General features: G+C 50.2%; 2 protein-coding genes across 2 annotated transcripts in view; one reads left to right on the top strand and one right to left on the bottom strand.

Annotated features, from left to right (window-relative positions):
• Positions 1-108: 108 nt before the first annotated feature.
• Positions 109-15201, top strand: GUSB (glucuronidase beta). The gene is made up of 12 exons (XM_040260444.1): positions 109-514; positions 2075-2260; positions 2606-2787; positions 2969-3111; positions 3286-3473; positions 3790-3942; positions 4159-4337; positions 4658-4804; positions 6722-6806; positions 8406-8582; positions 10328-10463; positions 12161-15201. The coding sequence occupies exons 1-12, from the start codon at positions 302-304 to the stop codon at positions 12328-12330; spliced, it is 1959 nt and encodes a 652-aa protein (XP_040116378.1). The 5' UTR covers positions 109-301; the 3' UTR covers positions 12331-15201.
• VKORC1L1 (vitamin K epoxide reductase complex subunit 1 like 1) overlaps positions 14300-18858 on the bottom strand; it is a 55168-nt gene continuing 50609 nt past the window's right edge. Inside the window, exon 3 of the mRNA XM_040260499.1 lies at positions 14300-18122. Within this exon, the coding sequence (XP_040116433.1) occupies positions 17896-18122 (227 nt within the window). The 3' untranslated portion in view covers positions 14300-17895. The remainder of the gene's footprint in view (positions 18123-18858) is intronic.

Genomic DNA, 18858 nt, shown 5'->3' with positions numbered 1-18858 from the left:
GGGGACGCCAGGGTGGAGGAGGGCGGTGACCCCGAGGGTGCGGAGCCTGCGAGCTATGACCTCCGCCCTTCCGGGTCCGGGCTGGCGCTCCGGCTCCCGGCGGGCCCTCCGCCGCGCAGCCCTCGAGCAGGAAGCAGGACCGGCCGCGGCCTGAGGGGAGCGGGCCTCGCGGGGAGGGGGTGCCCCGACTGGCCAAGATGGCGCGGGGGCGGGACACGTGACTCTAGGCCCCGCCCCGGCCCCGTTATCAGCGCGCGGCCCGGGACGCCCGGCCGCTGGCTGCCCGAGCCACACTGCAGCCATGCTCCGGGGATCGGCGGGCGCCTGGGCCGTGCTCGGCCCTCTGCTCTGGGGCTGCGGGCTGGCGCTGCTGCAGGGCGGGATGCTCTATCCCCGGGAGAGCCGGTCGCGGGAGCGCAAGGAGCTGGATGGCCTCTGGAGCTTCCGCGCCGACTTCTCCGACAACCGGCGCCAGGGCTTCGAGCAGCAGTGGTACCGGGCGCCGCTGCGGGAGGTGCGCGCTCGGGGGACGGGGAGCTCCTGGAAGCCCGGTGTGGGGGGCGTGGGGAGCCTTCCCTTGTGCCCTCGGAGCTGATGGACGGCCCTAAGGGGCCGCGGGGTCGACCCACCCGGAGAGTGACCGGCAGAAGGAAATGGGCGGGCGGGACTTCGGTAGGGGAGGCGGAGCCGGAGCGGTGTCCCTGCCGCGAGCTAATGCCAGTGGCTGGAGAGGAGTCTTTGGACGTTTTGGGGCCGCACCCTTGCCCTGGGAGGAAGAACCCTGGGTTCCAAGGTTTAGGTAGAGAACGGGGCTTGGCATCCAGCCGAGCACCCCCTTCTAGGACTTCCCTCTGGGCAGAGAACTGGGTCGGGGGTTGGCCGTGAGCATCCAACGGTCACCTCCCTTACATCCTCTTTTTTCAGTCTTTGCCGCTCAGCCCTCATCAGAGGAAGAAAGGGGCGGGGGAGCCGGGCACGTGCCCCACTCACAGTTTCCTCTGAAAGCGGCCCCGACTCCCCGGCCAGCCTTCTTCCCCGTGGCAGTCAGTTGATCATCTTCCTCTTAGTTAGGGTCTCATTTCTGGACATCCTTCTTGCCCCAGGCTGGATGTGACCCTGGGCACACCCTTTTCCATGGAGACCCGAGTGCCTGCTGCCCTGAGAAAGAACTTCTGCTCCCACCAGACCTGGGACACAAAGCCTCCTAGCTGTTGGTGTCATCAGAAAGTTATCCATTCGTTCAGTCAGTATTTACTGGGTCCTCACTGTGTGGCAGGGCGTGGGCCAGCTACTGGGCATACAGCTGTGAGGGGCAGGGAATCCCGCTTCCTCCAAGCTCCCGTGTCCCATCTGTGTCTTCAGGAAGCTCTTCCCCAAGCTGCTTCCAGATTCACTGAGCTGTCTGTCCGCTCCTGCCTTGCCTTCTTCCTGAGGTGTTCAGGGTCAAGAGGTTCAGTGGGTTCCTTGTGGGGCTCAGGTTCTGCCAGGATGTCCAGAGGTTGTATCTCATGGGTCCTGGCCCCCAAAGGCCTTCCCTGACCCCAAGATAGCTCCCTGCCCCTCTCCACACTCTCTACATAGAACCGCTCACTGACAGCAGAGGCCTTGATCAGTGTTCTATGCCCAGCACCTAGAACACCATGTGGGTGCTCCCTGTGCATCCGTGAGTGAGTGAGTGAGTGACTGGGTCTGCTTCATGGAGTCGTAAAAATTAAATGAGTCCATAAAAGTCATTGGTGAGTTGCTGGTAGGGTGGTCTGGAATCTGGGAGGGTCTGGGAGACGTCTTTTTTTTTTTTTAATATTTTAACATGCAGCCATATAAATATTTGGCTGCATCTGGTCTTAGTTGTGCTGCTTGGGCTTAATTGCCCTGCAGCATGTGGAATCTTCCCAGACCAGGGATGGAACCTGTGTCCATGCATTGCAAAGTGAATTCCCACCGCTGGGCCACCAGGAAGGCCCTGGGGAGAAGTCATTTTGTCCAGCTTTGTCCTGCAGGCAGAATTGCTGGGGGACCCGGCCCCTTAGTTTCCCGGGTGGTCTGGACCTGATTCGCGCCCTTGTCTCCTCAGTCGGGCCCTACCCTGGACATGCCGGTGCCCTCTAGCTTCAACGACGTGGGCCAGGACGGGCAGCTGCGGAGTTTTGTCGGCTGGGTGTGGTATGAACGGGAGATCACCCTGCCCCAGCGGTGGACGGAAGACCTGGGCACGAGAGTGGTTCTGAGGATCGGCAGCGCCCACTACTATGCCATCGTGGTCAGTGCAGCGGGCGGCAGGCAGAGCGGGTGGCCAGGCGCGGGGCGGGGTGGGGGATGGGCTGTCCTGGGGAGCCTGCTCCCAGCCGCCACCTGACAGCCTGCCTCTGGGGCACATGTCGGGGCGGGGCACATTTAAGGCCCCAAGCTAGGGTTTGTGCCCTGGGTGGCGGAGAGTGGTCTCATCTATTCCCCTGGAGCCCCATTCTTCCACTCCTGAGGTGGTGGCAGCTGGCAGAACCCTCAACCCGCCGCACTCTGCCTGCTTCCCTCATCCTGCACTTGTGTGTGAGGGTGTGCCGGAAACGGCCGGGCCCCAGCCCCACTTGTCTCTCTGTATCTGCAGTGGGTGAATGGGGTCCACGTGGTCGAGCACGAGGGGGGCCATCTCCCCTTCGAGGCTGACATCAGCAAGCTGGTCCAGAGCGGGCCCCTGTCCTCCTGCCGCCTCACCATCGCCATCAACAACACGCTGTCCCCCCACACCCTGCCGCCTGGGACCATCCTCTACAAGACGGACCCCTCCATGTGAGCAGCACCTTGCCCACCCCCGCCCGTGCCCCCACTCCCCACCCTGCCCAGACATCTTCCCACCAGAGGACAGGGTGGCTACAGCAGAGGTGAGGCCCTGGCTCTTGGAGGCCAGGGAGAGAAGTGAGTTGAGATCGAAGGATTCGGGACAAGGCCACTGTCTCTTGTTCCGTCCTAGGTACCCCAAGGGTTACTTTGTCCAGAACACAAAGTTTGACTTCTTCAACTACGCGGGACTGCATCGGTCTGTGGTCCTCTACACCACGCCTACCACCTACATCGACGACATTACCGTCACCACCAACATGGACCAAGACATTGGTGAGGCTCCTGCCAGGATCTGCCCTCATCCAGGCCCAGAGTGGCTTGGTTCCCTGTTTGGAAAGATCCCCTTGGAGACAGGCTCTCCCGTCTCTCCTCAAGGTGCTCTCACCTGTAGGACCCCAGGTCACATCCCCCCACCTTCTCTCTCATCTGATCTCTCGTCTCCTGTAGGGCTGGTGAATTACCAGATCATCGTCCAGGGCAGTGAGCACTTCCAAGTGGACGTGTCTCTTCTGGATGAGGAAGGCAAAGTCGTGGCCAAAGGGGCAGGAGCTGAGGGCCAGCTGCAGGTGCCCAGTGCCCACCTCTGGTGGCCGTACCTGATGCACGAGCACCCTGCCTACCTGTACTCGTTGGAGGTAATGGTGGTGAGGATTGGGCTGGGGGAGGCCGTTTGCCCCCATCCAGCAGCCCTAGCTTCAGCAGGCCTGGTCACGTCAGCTTCCTGGTCCGTTGGACTGAAGAGTCCCCAGCCTGATTTTTTCAACTCTCTGTGGGGAGGCCGAGTTGGAAGAGGAGGCCCCGCAGCAGTGTGGGCAAAAGTTTCTTGTTGTTCACAGCAGATGTAATTTCTGCCTCTCTCCACCCACAGTCCCAGAGGTGGGCTGCTGTGGTTTGCCAGGGGCTGTCCTGCGAAGGTCAGGCTGCCTCACGCTCATTGCTCGGCTTTCGCAGGTGAAGTTGGTGGCGCAGACAGCCGTGGGGCGTGTGTCTGACTTCTACACCCTCCCGGTGGGGATCCGCACTGTGGCCGTCACCGAGAGCCAGTTCCTCATCAATGGGAAGCCGTTTTATTTCCGAGGGGTCAACAAGCATGAGGACGCAGACGTGAGTAGGGGCTCCTGGGTCCTTGTTTCTCGCCATCCGCTTCCCCACGGCCTCTGGAGTGGCTGAGGGCAGCTCAGAGCAAACCGCCCCAAACCACTGCCTGTCTTTGGCCTGGATAGCGGGCTAGTGGAGTGACGCCGACGGGCCCAGCTCTTGGAGGAAACGTGTCTGGGATGGGGTCGAGGGAGGGGCTCACCCATCTCTGCTGTCCCCCAGATCCGAGGGAAGGGCTTTGACTGGCCGCTGCTGGTGAAGGACTTCAACCTGCTTCTCTGGCTGGGCGCCAACGCCTTCCGCACCAGCCACTACCCCTATGCGGAGGAGGTGCTGCAGCTCTGTGACCGCTACGGGATCGTGGTCATTGACGAGAGCCCCGGCGTGGGCATCGCGCTGGTGTGAGTGCCCGCTGCCTGCACCGTGCGGCGCCCCCAGCTCGGCAGCCTGTGCATGCATGCTCTCGCTCAGTCATGTCTGACTCTGGGACTCCATGGACTGTAGCCCAGCAGGCTCCACTGTCTATGGGATTCTCCAGGCCAGAATACGAGTGGGTTGCCATTTCCTTCATCAGGGGATCTTCCCGACCCACGGATCAAACTTGCGTTTCCTACGTTGGGAGGCGGGTTCTTTACCACTGAGTCATCAGGGAAGCCCAGAGTTTCTACTAGAGGGAAAGAAAATCAGACTGACCTGCTCCCTCTCCTCCCTTGGCCCCCAGGGAGAGCTTCAGCAACGTGTCTCTGCAGCACCACCTGGAGGTGATGGAGGAAATGATCCGCAGGGACAAGAATCACCCGGCTGTTGTCATGTGGTCCGTGGCCAATGAGCCTGCTTCCTTCCTGAAACCGGCTGGTCACTACTTCAAGTGAGTGCTCCTGCCTTGCCTGGGCCGGCTCCCGGGTGAGACCGCAGCCTGCTGGCCCAGCTCAGCCTTGCCTGGCAGCCGCGGGAGAGTGGCGGTGGGCCCTGCCGTGGGTGTGGGCTGCTCCCAGCCCAGGTGCGTCCATCCCTGGTCAATTCAGGGGACAAGGTACTCACCCACCCAGATCAGGATTTCAGCCAAGTGTCTCCGTGACACACCTGAAATGAAATGCAGGATTAACCTACCTACTTATACATACAACTTCAGATTAAAGAAGAAAGATAGTGACGTGGCCTGACTGACATAAGGAAGAGACAATTGTCAAAGAATACATAAATGTGTGAGCCTGACTCTCCAGTAGGGCCACTGACAGAGTCAGGCGCTTGCACCTTCTGCGAAACTCCCTGAAAACACAGCTGCGGAAGCTGGTGACAGCGCTGGAAAGCGTACCCGGCGACTCTGGTGCCACGAGCAGCATTTCCTTCTGTTCTGCTCATTTCTGAGGCACTGAGCCATGCCTGATAGAGTTCCAGTCAAAACCAAGCTCTGTTCTTATTTAGTCACTAAGTCGTGTCCGACTCTTTGCGACCTCATAGCCCACCAGGCTCCTCTGTCCTAGGATTTCCCAGGCAAGAATACTGGAGTGGGTTGCCATTTCCTTCTCCAGGGGATCTTCTGACCCAGGGATCAAGGCCGCGTCTTCCGCTTGGCAGGCGGGTTCTTCACCACTAAGCCACCTGGGTCTTCCCTTGATATTTATGCTGTTTCCATTCCTGGGAAATTTAGTACATGTTAGAACTCCACAAAACCACTTTGCAGTGCTTTTGAGTTCACTTGCAAAGGGGCTTTCAGCTTTATAAAGCTGACTTACCTAGGCATATAATTATAAACAGATTTTCAAAGACATGCATATTCTAACTATCCTAAAGTTACGTTGTTAGACAGGACCAGGTCACCTGAAGTTCGTTGCCCGTTCACTGCATACCAGTAACTTCCCGCACCCCCCAGGCATTGTCCTGGGCAGACACCTCACACAGGGGCCATCTCCCCACAGTGGACCAGCCTCCTGGCGTGTTCCTTGGTTTCTTCTCTTTCTTCCCATCCTGCAGTTGTAGCGTAGCAGGGCATGGAGAATTATTTCACTTACTGCGGAGGCAGCAGAGGCCATGGAAATACTCCCTAGGAGACACTGCCTGCATCCCCCTGTCCTGGATGGGGGCTCTGGGTAGTGGACCTTCCCGGGCAAAGACGAGCTCTGGACACACACTGGAGGTCGGGTTGGGCAAAAAGTTCGTTTGTGTTTTTTCATAACATTGTTCAGAAACTCGAATGAACTTTCTGGCCAAGCCAGTACATGCCTATTTAAGTCTCTAGTGAGTGCCCAGCGCATAGCTTGCCTCCCAGGACACGCTCCCTAGTGATGAGTTACATTAATATTCATCCTGCTGCTGCTGCCACTGCTAAGTTGCGTCCGACTCTGTGTGACCCCATAGACAGCAGCCCACCAGGCTCCCCCGTCCCTGGGATTCTCCAGGCAAGAACACTGGAGTGGGTTGCCATTTCCTTCTCCAAATACTCATCCTAACCTGCACAAGATCCTAGTTTCTTCAGAGATTAGGAAACTTCCTTTTGGCAGCCCCCAGCTCAAAGATCTCAGCTGTGACTCTCATCTCTTGACGATGCCCCCTTTGGGGGACGGGTGGGGGGCTAAGATGTGGGGAGGGAGGAAGAGAGAATGATGTCAGGGAACACGATGTCTCGAGGAACACATATGCTTACCTGAAATGCCCTAGAAGGCAGGGAGGAGAGCCATGTCTTGGGGGTGTTATGTCTGGGAAGATGGGAAGGAGGGGATTCAGGAGGGGTGCCTGAGGCCCTCCCCAGACTGATGGCACCGTGTCTTCTGCCCTCCGTGGACAGGACGCTGATTGCCCACACTAAAGCCTTGGACCCCTCCCGGCCCGTGACCTTTGTGACCAACACCAACTATGAAGCAGACCTGGGGGTGAGCCTGGGGGTCTCTGCACACCTTCCTTCCGCCTGTCCTCTTGTCCTGCCCTGATGCTTGCTGAGATGAAATGCTGGGAGGGACCACAAGCAGCCAGTCTGACTATTTACATAGATGGTCTTTGGGTTAAAGAGAACTGCCAGGGAGTGATTTGCCAGGCAGTGTAGCTCCTTGACGCTAAGGAGGTCAGGCATAGGGAGGTTGAATTCCTTCTCAGTTCATTTTCAATTCATCGATTTCTCTGCACTTTGATTTAATTTTATGCCCCCAAGTTTAATATGCTCAGAAAAGGGCAGAGGTTTAAGGGAGCTTAAAGTCATCATTGACTTGTCTTTCTCCAACTTGGCTGATCATTGGAGCCACAAATGGAAGCTTTTTGAAAGTCTAGAGGTCCAGATTTTGTGATTCTGATTTATAACATCCAGGGTAGGAATCTGTGTTTTAAAAAAATCTCCTCAGTGATTCCAGGCATCAGTCAGCTTTGGGAACCACTGCTGAGATCCAGCATCAGGGGGGCTGAAAATTGAAGGGAGAGGCTCACCCAGCCGGTTGGACCCCATGGCTCCTCTCACGGTCCCTGGGCACAGCAGCCCCTCAGAAACTGTTGAGTTGTTGCACAAAAGCTGTAAAACAGGAGCAAGAAGATGCTTCACTAGGGCACTGAGGCCAGTACTAAGAAGTGCTCCAGAAAGCGAAATCCTCTCGAGAAAGAGAGGATAAGAAAACCCTGTTCAAGTGTAAGAGTGAGCACTGTCATTTTCACATGGACCCGATGGTTTGCAGCCCTAGTGATCCGGTGCCATCCCTTCAAAGGAACACGACTGTGGTGGACCACCAGCGGGGCACAGGCAGACCTGGGCGTCTCAAAGTCTCAGTGGCATCCCTTCCTGCTCTGGTGGGCAAGGGAGCCTGTGCTGGTCTCCCCAGAAGGTTGCCAGGCTCACCCGCTGGGATGTGTGGGCTGTGGCCACGTGCCCACCCAGAGGTACCGCTTCCCAGGGCATCTTTCCGCCCCAAGCTCAGGAGGGTGCTGCAGTCCCTTGGGAGAGATGGACCGCGTGGGTCCCAGTGCAGACTCTGCAGGCGAGCATGGATTCGGGTGAGCTTTCGGTCCACCGAGCAGCACATTGCTCAGACTTGTGGCGGTGCTGCCCCCAACCCGGGCTGCCCTCCTAGGAGGGAACTGTCCAGTCTCTTCAGGGCCCATGACAGTAGCTCAGAAAGGGGACTCGGGAGGCTCTCTGAGGAGAAAAACTGCCTTCGGCCCTCAGTTGGGCCAAGGGGATGACTAGTGACAGGAGCACCACCTAGAGATGAAGGAAGTCCAGTCTGGATGGGCTCCCCTGGGCCGGCGTGCCTGCGGCCAGCTCTGCCTCTCATCGCCCTCCCGGAGCCCAGCTGCAGCCAGGTCAGGGGTGCCGGCCCAGAACGAGAGGCTGGCTCCCTTCACTCGCTCCACTCAGATCCCCTCTGATTTTTTTCCTACACGTGCACATCTAACGCACTTTCCGCACTCTCTTCTTACCTCCTCTAGAAGCACCCCGAGTGTGAGTCCTCCACCCTCCAGGTTGGTGGACTCTCCCCATGCTCTTGCAGGCACCGTACGTGGACGTCATCTGTGTGAACAGTTACTACTCCTGGTACCACGACTATGGGCACATGGAGGTGATTCAGCTGCAGTTGGCAACCCAGTTCGAGAACTGGTATAAGGCCTACCAGAAGCCGATGATTCAGAGCGAGTACGGAGCAGATGCCATTGAAGGGTTTCACGAGGCAAGTGCATCGAAGGCGGGGGTTATTTTTTCCCTCTCTCGGACAGTGATGTCAGTCATCACTGCCCCAGGCTAGAGATCTGCCTCCTTCCCCGTCCCTCCCTTGTCCTGGCCACCTCCCACAGCTTACCAGGCTGGCCCTAAGCTGCCTCTCCACACGGCCGGCCCGGACTCAGCCTCTGTTCCATGTGCGTGGTCCTCAGGTAGCCTCCCACAGGCTGCCCAAGTGGTCCCTGGAACAAATCCGAGCCTTGTCGTGTCCCTGGCTTCCCCTGATGCCACGGGACAAATCTCTAATCTGTGCTCGGGGCTGTCCGTGCCCTCTGCCCTCTCCCAGGCCTTCAGTCCCGGATCCTGGTCTGTTCTGTTTGGTGGCTCCTGTGCTGGCCTGGCTTCTTCCTTCTACCCAGCAAGCCCTTCTTAGCTCCACCATCGCCAGCTAATGGAACTTGGCTCTGCGCTCATGCTTCAGCTCAGGTGTCCACTCTTTGGGGAGGAGGACGCCACCTCACTGGGCAGAGGAACACCGTGAGCTCTCACTGTCCCTGGTTCTCTCCGTGACCAGACCGGGGGCTCCAGGAGGGAGGTTAAACTGTTTCCCTTGGCTTCCTGAGCACTCCGCAGTTGTATCTGCAGTGCATCCTGTGTAAGAGCATTTTAATCCTCCTCGTCGGGAAGGAGGAGCAAAGCCAACAGGGGTTGGTTCTCTTGTCAGATGACTGCAGTGCTGCCTCCTCGCGCGTCAAAGACCAGCACCCCCTACACATTCCCATGAGATGAAAACGCAGACCTTATGCTCTAAGAACATCTCAAAGATCGTTATATCTCAGCACACGACAGACGTGAGCTCTTCTCTGGAGACTGAGTCCATAGTTGTGGCCTCTGCTTTGCTCCCTCCTCACCTGGCAGGTCTCAGCTTCAGTGAAGCTTTCTGTGGCCCCTGCTCCATCTGTGCCCCCTGCTAACCTCCTCCCACCCGCCCCCCGCACACTACACGCTCCCAATTCACCCTTGTTACACTTAGAGCTTGTGTCTTGCCAGACTGTAAAGCCCATGAGGACAGGGACCCTATCTTTCTAGTTTGTTACTTTGTCCCTAATGCCTGGCATATAAGCAGATGCTAAATAATGATTTGTTGAATAGTCAGTGGGCTAAATACCAGCTCCTTACCTAGATGAGATACAGGGGAATCGGAGTGAAGTTAAAACTGAGTCACACCAGTGCTCAAATTATGCATTGGCAGCTACTTCAGCCTTGGGTTTTAAATTTATTATCCAGAGACGTACTTTTATTCCTAGTGTAGTTCAGTTGTAAGACTGCAGTGAGGAATATAGGTAGAAAAAAGTAAAGCAAATATTAAATTCTGTTTAATGGTAATTCCCTGGTGGTCCAGTGGTTAGGACTTGCACTTTCACTGCCAAAGGTCCAGGTTCAGTTCCTGTTTGGGGAACTAAGATTCCACCAGCCGCTTTGTGTGGGCAAAAAAAAAAAAAAAATTCTGTTTATAAATAAAGAAGTTACTAATTAAGGTGGTGGTGGTGGTTTTTTAAACCTTTTTTTTTTTTTTTAAACCCTGGGCTACATCACACACTGGCTTGGACCTCCACCAGTATCAGCAAGTCCTGCAGGCACTGTAGCCCACTACAAGGACAGATATTTTGGTCATCATCACATGCATCTTTATATAATGTTTTTACAGTTTTGCTGGTTCTGACTCCCAACTTCTCTCTCTGCCTTGAATTCCAGGATCCACCACTGATGTTCAGTGAAGAGTATCAGAAAGGCCTGCTCAAGCAGTATCATGTGGTTCTGGACCAAAAACGCAAAGAATATGTGGTTGGCGAGCTCATCTGGAATTTTGCTGATTTCATGACTAATCAATGTAAGTGGCATTTGGGTGCACAGGATGTACCCCTTCTCAGTGTTTTTGGTGGGCCTGTTATTTCAGGACATTTGGTTCTAAGAACCCTGGAAACAAGCAAGGGAAGGCTGATATCATCAAACCAGGCTACACAAAGGATTTCCTAGGATAAAGTCAGTTGTGTTGAGCAAGCAGCTGATTACTTGTGTGCCGCAGCTGATGCAAATCATTTTCTGAAGTAAATGGGAGAGGCATCTGTCTCAAGGCAGAGGTGGCCAGCTTTCCTCTGCTTCACAACAGTGTGAGGAAAAAGTGGATCTTGCATTGGATTTACTGGGATACACTCATGATTCTAGGGTAAAGTACAAAGCCTGAGAAACCTAAGACATTTCAGTCTGTTTTATATGATTTGCTTATGAAAGGCAGGTTCACCAAATATACGTAAGTATCAAATGGTTTTGAATGTAGGAGTGTTTAAAAGCCTTCAGAGTGAACATGGTCTGTACTTTCTCAAGTGAGAACAATGAGAAACTTCCAAATGAATGTTTCCTGTATCTTTTTACCCCTCTAGGTTACTAGCTTCTTGATATATTGTAAATTGAGGAGAGCACGCTGGGGGAGGTAGGGAAGAACTGATAACAGTGGGAATTACCTTTTATTATTTCTGGGCAAAGACAGGTTTTTGGAAGATTAAAGTTTAATTAAAAATCAGAATTTGGGGTGGGGGGGTTGCTTCCTGGTGGCCCAGTGGTTAGGACTGCACTCCCAATGCAGGGAGCATGGGTTTGAACCCTGGTCGGAGAACTAAGATTCCTCATGCCACACAGCATGGCCAAAAACAAACAAACAGAAAATCAGAATGGCAAGAGTGAAAGAGGAAAAAGAAAGAGAACACGAGCCTCCACTCTGCTTGGCAAATGAGATTAGTGGCTCCTGGAAATAAACTTGGATGGAAGCCTCGTTTTGTGAGTAGGGGCACTGGCTTTGTGTAGTAAGGAATTAGCTGTGTGACTTGGACAAGGTACCTACCTTTTACAAGCCTATGAAGTGGGGATAACAACCACCACCTCGCAGGTTGACATGCAGATTCCACTTGAAGTGCTTGGCACGGTGCCTGGTGTTTGCTTTTCATGGAATAAATGATTGTTGTCTTGAATTTTCAGTGGGAGAGACCTTTCCATTTCACAGAAGGGGTGGCTTCTCTTGGGGATGGAGAGAAGACTTGCTGGGAGCATAGCTGCTCTTTCTACCTCCCTTTCCGGCAGACCTGCCTCCAGGGGTGGGGACCCAGCTGGAAGTCTGCCTGGAAGGACTTTAACATCTACTAGCAGATCCTCCTTGGGCACCTGTGAGTGGTCAAGACTCTGGCTCCTACTAGGAGAGTAGTCCTTTCAGAGAGGGCTCCAGCCTTTCAAAGAGTAACTTTGTCTCAGCCCCACTCCAGTTACCAGGAAGCTGGGTACCCTAAATGTCTTAAACATTATCTTGCAAGGAAAAGATAAACACTTTTGGATTCTTCCCCTAATGGATGAAAGTTGAAGTGTTTTGGGGAGCACTGGAATTTAAGTCTTTAACCCATTATGTGGCCACTTCCGAGTCCTCAGCAGGCCGAGCAGCTCTAAAGAATGAAGATACTGCTGAGTGCCCAGCTTGGCTCCAGGCTGGTTCTGATTTTCCCCATCAGAAGTCATCTGAAACACCCTTTGCCCTGTTTTTAGCACCAGTTCGGATGATCGGGAATAGGAAAGGGATCTTCACTCGGCAGAGACAACCAAAGAGTGCAGCTTTCCTGTTGCGAGAGAGATACTGGAAACTTGCCAATGAAACCAGGTACCAGCGGTCAGCAGTGACGTCACAGTGTGTGGGAAGCGGCCTGTTTACTGTTTAAAGCGAGAACTACCTCTCTGCAGACACTGGCTTGGTCAGCTCCTCCTCCCCAGGGAGGGGGGCTATTTCCATCGCACACAGAGCAAGTGTTTCCTGCAGTGGGCATGGCAGACCTGGAAGCTTCTCACCTGGATTTTGTGGTCATTTGCTAGAAGGGAACATTAGAGGTGAAAATAGACTTGTAGGGCCTTCCCTGGCAGTCCAGTGGTTAAGACTCAGCACTTCCATTGCAGGGGGCCTGAGTTTGATCCCTGGTTGAGAAACTAAGATCCCACATGTTCCACAGCATGGCCAATAATAATAATAATGAAAAAGAAAATAAAGGCTTTTGTCATATGAGAATAAAGAGTTGGCTTAAAAGTGAGCATCCGTAAACTGCATGAGCTATACTGCTGAAAAGCATCTGCCTTTGTTTTCGGTGTCTCAGCCTATTTTCGTAGCCTTAACCAAGCCCAGAGTCTTGGGCAACCTCTCCTCAGCACTCATGCCCCACTCAGAGTCGCAGCTTACAAACTGCTGCCACCAAACCAGCCCTGCTCCTGCGCTTTGGGCCAGCCTTGACTTGAGTGGGTGAAAGTAGAGAACACCTGCTAGGGACTCCAGAGAAGGGCTGAAGTTTCAGCGAATTCCCAGAAAGGAGTATCAGGCTGGAAGAAGGCGGCACAGGGTCTGTGAACCCGAGCTAAGCTGACGCAGAAGCAGAAGAAAGGTGAGAATGGAGCCGTGTCGGAGCTGGAAGGGAGCTCAGAGGTTACCAGTGCTGCTGGGACGTTCTTCCAACCGCAGCCATCGTCTTGTCTGGACTGAAAGGGACAGACGGCTGTAGAAGCCCACTGGACTATCGCAGCCGACTCCACTGAAGGTGGAGATGCGGCCACTGAACGCACGGGCTGCAGACAGGACAGGCTTCCATACCTGGTGCCGCCTCCTGCTCTGCTCCCGAGGACGGCCTTTCCTTAGGTATCTGTCCTCCTGCCCCTCTTTCACAGGCTCCATTAGGTAAGGGACGTTATTTGTAAGATTGCAGTGTTCATCAACCCTGATTTAAAGCTGAAAGCTTTGGAAAAATACGGTCCAATCAAATTGAAGACCATAAATCAATGTAGTTCTTAATACAGAGTTTGATCCACTTGTAGGGGATTTCATGTCTCAACTCACGCCCTTTTTAACGTTTCTTTCCAAGCTCCATGAAGAATGAGAGTGTAGTCTGTTCCGGTAATAAGTTAGGAATTTTAGGGGCTGTATATTTCTTTTGTTACCCTAAAACTTCTAAGTTCCTTGAAGTAATCAAGTTTTATGTTCCAGTTTAATGTCAAGGAATAATATATAAAATTCTTTACCTGACCCCCCCCAAAAAAAAGAAACATGACAGACACACTTAAATGTTTTACAAATTAGGAGTAAGATTCTTTTCTCAAGTCCTAAGATCCTAACAAAGGACACATTTGTTCTATCCAATAAAATATGGCCTACTGCATTTCCAGTGAAATTATCTTGCAGATATTAGGAGATTATAAGAGTGGAGTATTCAAGGTGAGCTACAGTAAAGCAGTGGAGAAACAGCTGATTAATACAATCTATGTGCTTAAAGAACTATAAGCAGTAACATCTTCATTAATCTTGACAACCACATACATCATAAACCCACAGGAATTCCAAGAACTAGAATCTCTAAGAATTCTGGTTCTGTCTTCTCTAAGTTACATATAATTTAAGAGAAAGAGTCAACTCTATACCTGTAGAAATGAGGCTATGGTATTTATTGTAAGGATCATTTATAGGTTTGATGGTCCAATGGTTAAGACACCGCTTTCCAGTGCAAGGGACACGGGTTTGATCCCTGGTTGGGGAACTAAGGTCCTGACGTCAGGGTGTGACCAAAACTTAAAATCGTTTCTAAGACTGAATTCATTTCTGCTTCTTTTTTGAACTATAACACTGCAGTATAAGAATGAGGGCAGCACAAGTTCCACAGGTAACTTCTACATTTATTTTATACCAAAAAAGTTATGTGCAACAAATAAACATTCTTACATATTTACATTTGTTTTTACCAGTTAGCAAAACTGTGTCCTAAATCTCTGATAAAGAATATTTCTATCTATATTAAAGGGGAAATCTGCCCAGTGAACTCCATTTTAAATGAATGTTTACTCTGGAGCTTAAAGCACTAGTAATAAATATTTTTTGATGGAACATACTATACAGATCATACACCTAATACTTAGGCCATGCTTAATACAGTTTTATAACAAAACATTTTACCTTTTCTGGGCTAATATGTTAAAAAAAAAAAAAAGTTTTAACCAAGTCACCTGGACTCCCACCCCCATCCCTTTGATTTATTGAAGGGTAGTTCTCACAAATTAGGACTCATAAGTGCTGCCTAAAATATATAAATAGCAGTGTTTCACCAGTACTTGCCCATTGGGGAAAAAAATACACAAAAATACATGAGGACGAAGATTGAATATTAGGTATTCTTTCCCAAATAGGTTACCAAAAATGAGAGTGGGTTTCTTGTTGGCAGTTGTCCAGTACTGATGTTCAGGGTAAGATCTGTCAGCAGTTACTGGTCTCAAGCTTTGCTGAATACAACTTTGTAATAGTCTTAAATGAAGTCTAAGAAAACTAAAGCCAACTCACAGTCTTAATTTCATTGTAGTCTTGGTCCTGTATTTTACGTAGGAGGTCCAAAGATCTCTTGTATCCAAGGAGAGATCTTTGTCTCTCTGAGTGAAAATAATCAATGCTGTCAACATCTTTAAAAGTCATGGATTTAAGGAGGGGCTACATACACCCAGGGCACACAGCTAGTTAAACCTGACACTTCACCAGAAGTTGATCCTCAACTGATAGCAACTAGCTGCAAAGAAAAAAGTCAAATGAAACCCTTCAAACCACCGAGTTTTCCTAAAATTTGTCATGTAACCACGACTTCTCTTATTTCTTCAAAGGATAGGACTGTCAAGTAAATAAGAGGCTTCATCTGTTACAAATCATTTTGAAAACTGAGAAGCAGAAATTCACATTTTCCCCCACCTGTTCTTCAACACTGGTAGCTAATAATGTTGCAGTGTTTAAATATTCAGTCTGAAATCATCTTAATAACCCTCAGACTTTTATAACAGGGGGTTTCCCCCTTCTTCTAGGGTAGAATTGAGGATGTAGCGGGAAGCCTAAATTCTTTCCAGGGAAAAATACCAAATCACACACACCAGCGTGGGGGTCCTTTACTTAGAGAGGTGGGCATCACCACGTGGTTATTTCAGGCAGCACATGTTCATCCCTCAGTGAGAAGGACATGAATTCTGGGGTCAGAGGAATGTGGCAACAATTTTTCTACAACTGAAACAGTGGTGTCCCCAGGGCTTAGAAAAGCAAAGGAAAAACCTGAAGGGTCTAGCTGAACACTCTGATGTTTTTTCACAAAAGAATTGCAGGCGTTCGCAAGAACGCAACATCAAGACAAGCTTTAACTCTACTCCGCTGACCGATACAGAGGAGGGCAAAGAACAATTTTAAATGGGGACACAAGGAATTTGTTTAGCACAACCAGAGTTTACATATATATATATATACCACGATGTCATCACGGTGAAGCCGTCTCCAGACTAGTGGAAAAAAGAGAAGCAGCGGACTGCTGATCTGCTGGGTAGAGGGGGAGCTCTGCTGCCAGACGAGCTCATTGTGCAGCTCTTCTCATTTCTCCATAAATACCAGACATCTAATCAACACTTTCTAGAGTTCTTTAGAGAAACAAGAACAATACATACATAATAAAACAGACATTGAAATATTCACATTCATGGGAAGAAACATAAGCCTGGATGAAATCAGAACTAAGCCATCTTTTACAAAATTGGTTTAAACTGGTTAAAAGTACATTACAATGCAATTTGATACCTGCCTTGGGCTAGAAGAGTACACTGCATCAATTATGACAATTGGTTGGAAACTGCTGGACAGTCGATGACTCTACACATTATGGTTTACAGAGCAGAGCCTGTCCCCTCCCTACAAAAGAAGGCAGAACACTCAGTAGTTACCAGTTTCTTCTTAACGTAATGATGAACAGAATTAGAAGCAAAAACATGGCGACTCCTTCTCAATCTAAGGAATGAAAAGATCACACAGAACCTTCCTATAGAATGCAAGTTTCCTACTTCACGCTGAGAAAGGAAGGAAGGACACTTCTGCCCAAGTTCAACACACAAAATATTTGGTTTGAGATTTAAGACAGAAGGCACTTTGAACATTCTGATAGAAGATGTTAACCAGAGAAACATACTGTCACCGTTTCATTTGGGTTTATTCAAATCTTTTTCAAAGACTCTGCACTGGGGTAGTTAGTAGAAAGAGTACTATGTTCCACCTTGAGATACTTCTCCCTTTAGTACTCCTCCCAGTTAAGCCAATTGAGCAGCATGTCAGCCCTAAAGTTTACGAATCTAATATCTGACTCTAAAACAATTAAACTAGATGTCCGGTTAGTTAGTGAAGAAAGAAACGAGAAACACTATGGAGCTACCCAAGAGTAATCCTACTCTGGAGTGACTGGGGCTTATACTGATGATTTTCCAAGCCAATACTGTTTGGTTGACTGGCACTAATGTGAAGGAAAATTATCTGCATGAAAATTCACCTGTTGTAAGAGACTATGAAACGCCATAGTACTATTTCCAGCTTTTTGCCAGAGAAATCTACCCATTTTCCCACCTTTAGTGTCCTGAAGGCCTTGAAAGTCTGGTCACATGACTCACACTGTAAGTTTCTAATTGATCCAGTTTTATGACTAGGTACAAGCTTGACTTGAATGTCCAAATTTAGTTTCTTCCTTTCAAAGGAAGGAGATGAAAGGGAACCAGTCACCCTATTATTTTTGCTGTCAGTGCTGGACCCACAGCTGCCAGTCCTTTCCACAAGATGCTCTGTGTGGACTTAGTATTTTCACTACGTCTTCAGTCAGCGTTGAGCTGATTGTTCCTCATCGCTACACTCCAACTAAGCTGTACAGCAAGTTTCTGCAGGGCTGGATCCAATATCTCTACCTTTATTTACAAATCTCACATAAATGGATTCTAGTTGAATCTACATGTTTAAATCCATCGGCTAAAAAACATATTACATATTGTAAACATGGCAATATTGAATACAGTATCTATTCTAAAATATTTTCATGTCATGATCACATTTGTTATACCTGAAATTGAATTTATACACATTAGAGAATTACTAGCAATGGTTGCTCACTTTACAACTGAGGGGAAGGGGCAAGGGCTACATTTTACCATTTCAGAAACATCTCCAAAGTAAAGTTAAAGCTTGTCTTTGATTGGCTTGGTGTATCCTTTTTTTGTATCCATATTTAAAATGAAGATTGACACAGAAAATAGCTAGAGCCCCTTCTAATTTATAGGATTTTTAAAAATCAGTTTAAGATTCTTAGGGAAAGTGTCTGTTGTGAAGAATAATAATAATAATTAAAAAAAAAACCAAACTGCTGCAAAATAAACTTAATGGAAAAAGGGACTTCAGACTGTCAGTTAAAGAGTTCGTCAGGCGGTCAGTCCTGCTTGGGCTGCAGTTGCCGTTTCCAGGCTTCGTTCAAGTAAACTAGTCGTTTGTAGTTGATGATAAGAAGAATGAAGTTCAGCACATATGTGACGATGCAGATGATGCAAAACTCCTTCAGCACAAAGTACAGGATGTAGGCCAGGTACAAAGACCCCACTACGGACATGATGGAGGATGTCATGAGGATTAAAGCTGCAACCGCACTCGCTGTCAGGCCTGCAAGAGAAGGGACACTGGCTCAGTCAGACCTTGACACTGGAGAACAAGCTTCCCAGTTCAAAGGGAACATTTTGTGATTTGCTTCAGGGTTGGAACACTGATCTTAAGACAAAACACTCTGAAATTTGAGGACAGGACCTACAGGTCTATTTTCTTAAATTTTATAGCTGCAGTGTTATTATTTTTTTATTTTGTATTGGAGTATGGCCGATTAACAATGTTGTGATGTTGAGATAGTTTCAGGTGAATAGCGAAGGGACTCAGCCACACACATACACGTATCCATTCTCTCCCAAGGGCTTCCCTGGTGGCTCAGTGGTAAAGAATCCACCTGTCAATGCAGGAGACACGGGTTTGATCCCTGGATTAGGAAGATCCCCTGGAGTGGAAATGGCAACCTACGCCAGTATTCTTGCTTGGGAAATCCCACAGACAGAGGAGCCTGGCAACCTACAGTCCATGGGGTTGCAAAAGAGTCAGACATGACTTAGTCACTAAACAACAACATTCTTCCCCAGACTCCCATCCTGTCCAGGCTGCCGCATAACACTGAGCAGAGTTCCCTGTGCTATACAGTAGGTCTTTGCTGGTCATCCACTCAAAATAGAGCAGTGTGTACATGTCCATCCCATAGCTGCACTGTTTTTGACTGGTAAATATTCTGGATGAAATATTATGTATTTCATAAACTAGCCTTAGCTAAGGCATGTAAAGAAAATATGCACTTTTGCAA

This window comes from Oryx dammah, unplaced genomic scaffold, assembly GCF_014754425.2.
Source record: "Oryx dammah isolate SB20612 unplaced genomic scaffold, SCBI_Odam_1.1 HiC_scaffold_2, whole genome shotgun sequence".
Classification (NCBI taxonomy): Eukaryota; Metazoa; Chordata; class Mammalia; order Artiodactyla; family Bovidae; genus Oryx; species Oryx dammah.
The sequence above is the reverse complement of the archived record's forward strand: the minus strand, read 5'-3'. Positions and strand labels throughout refer to the sequence as shown.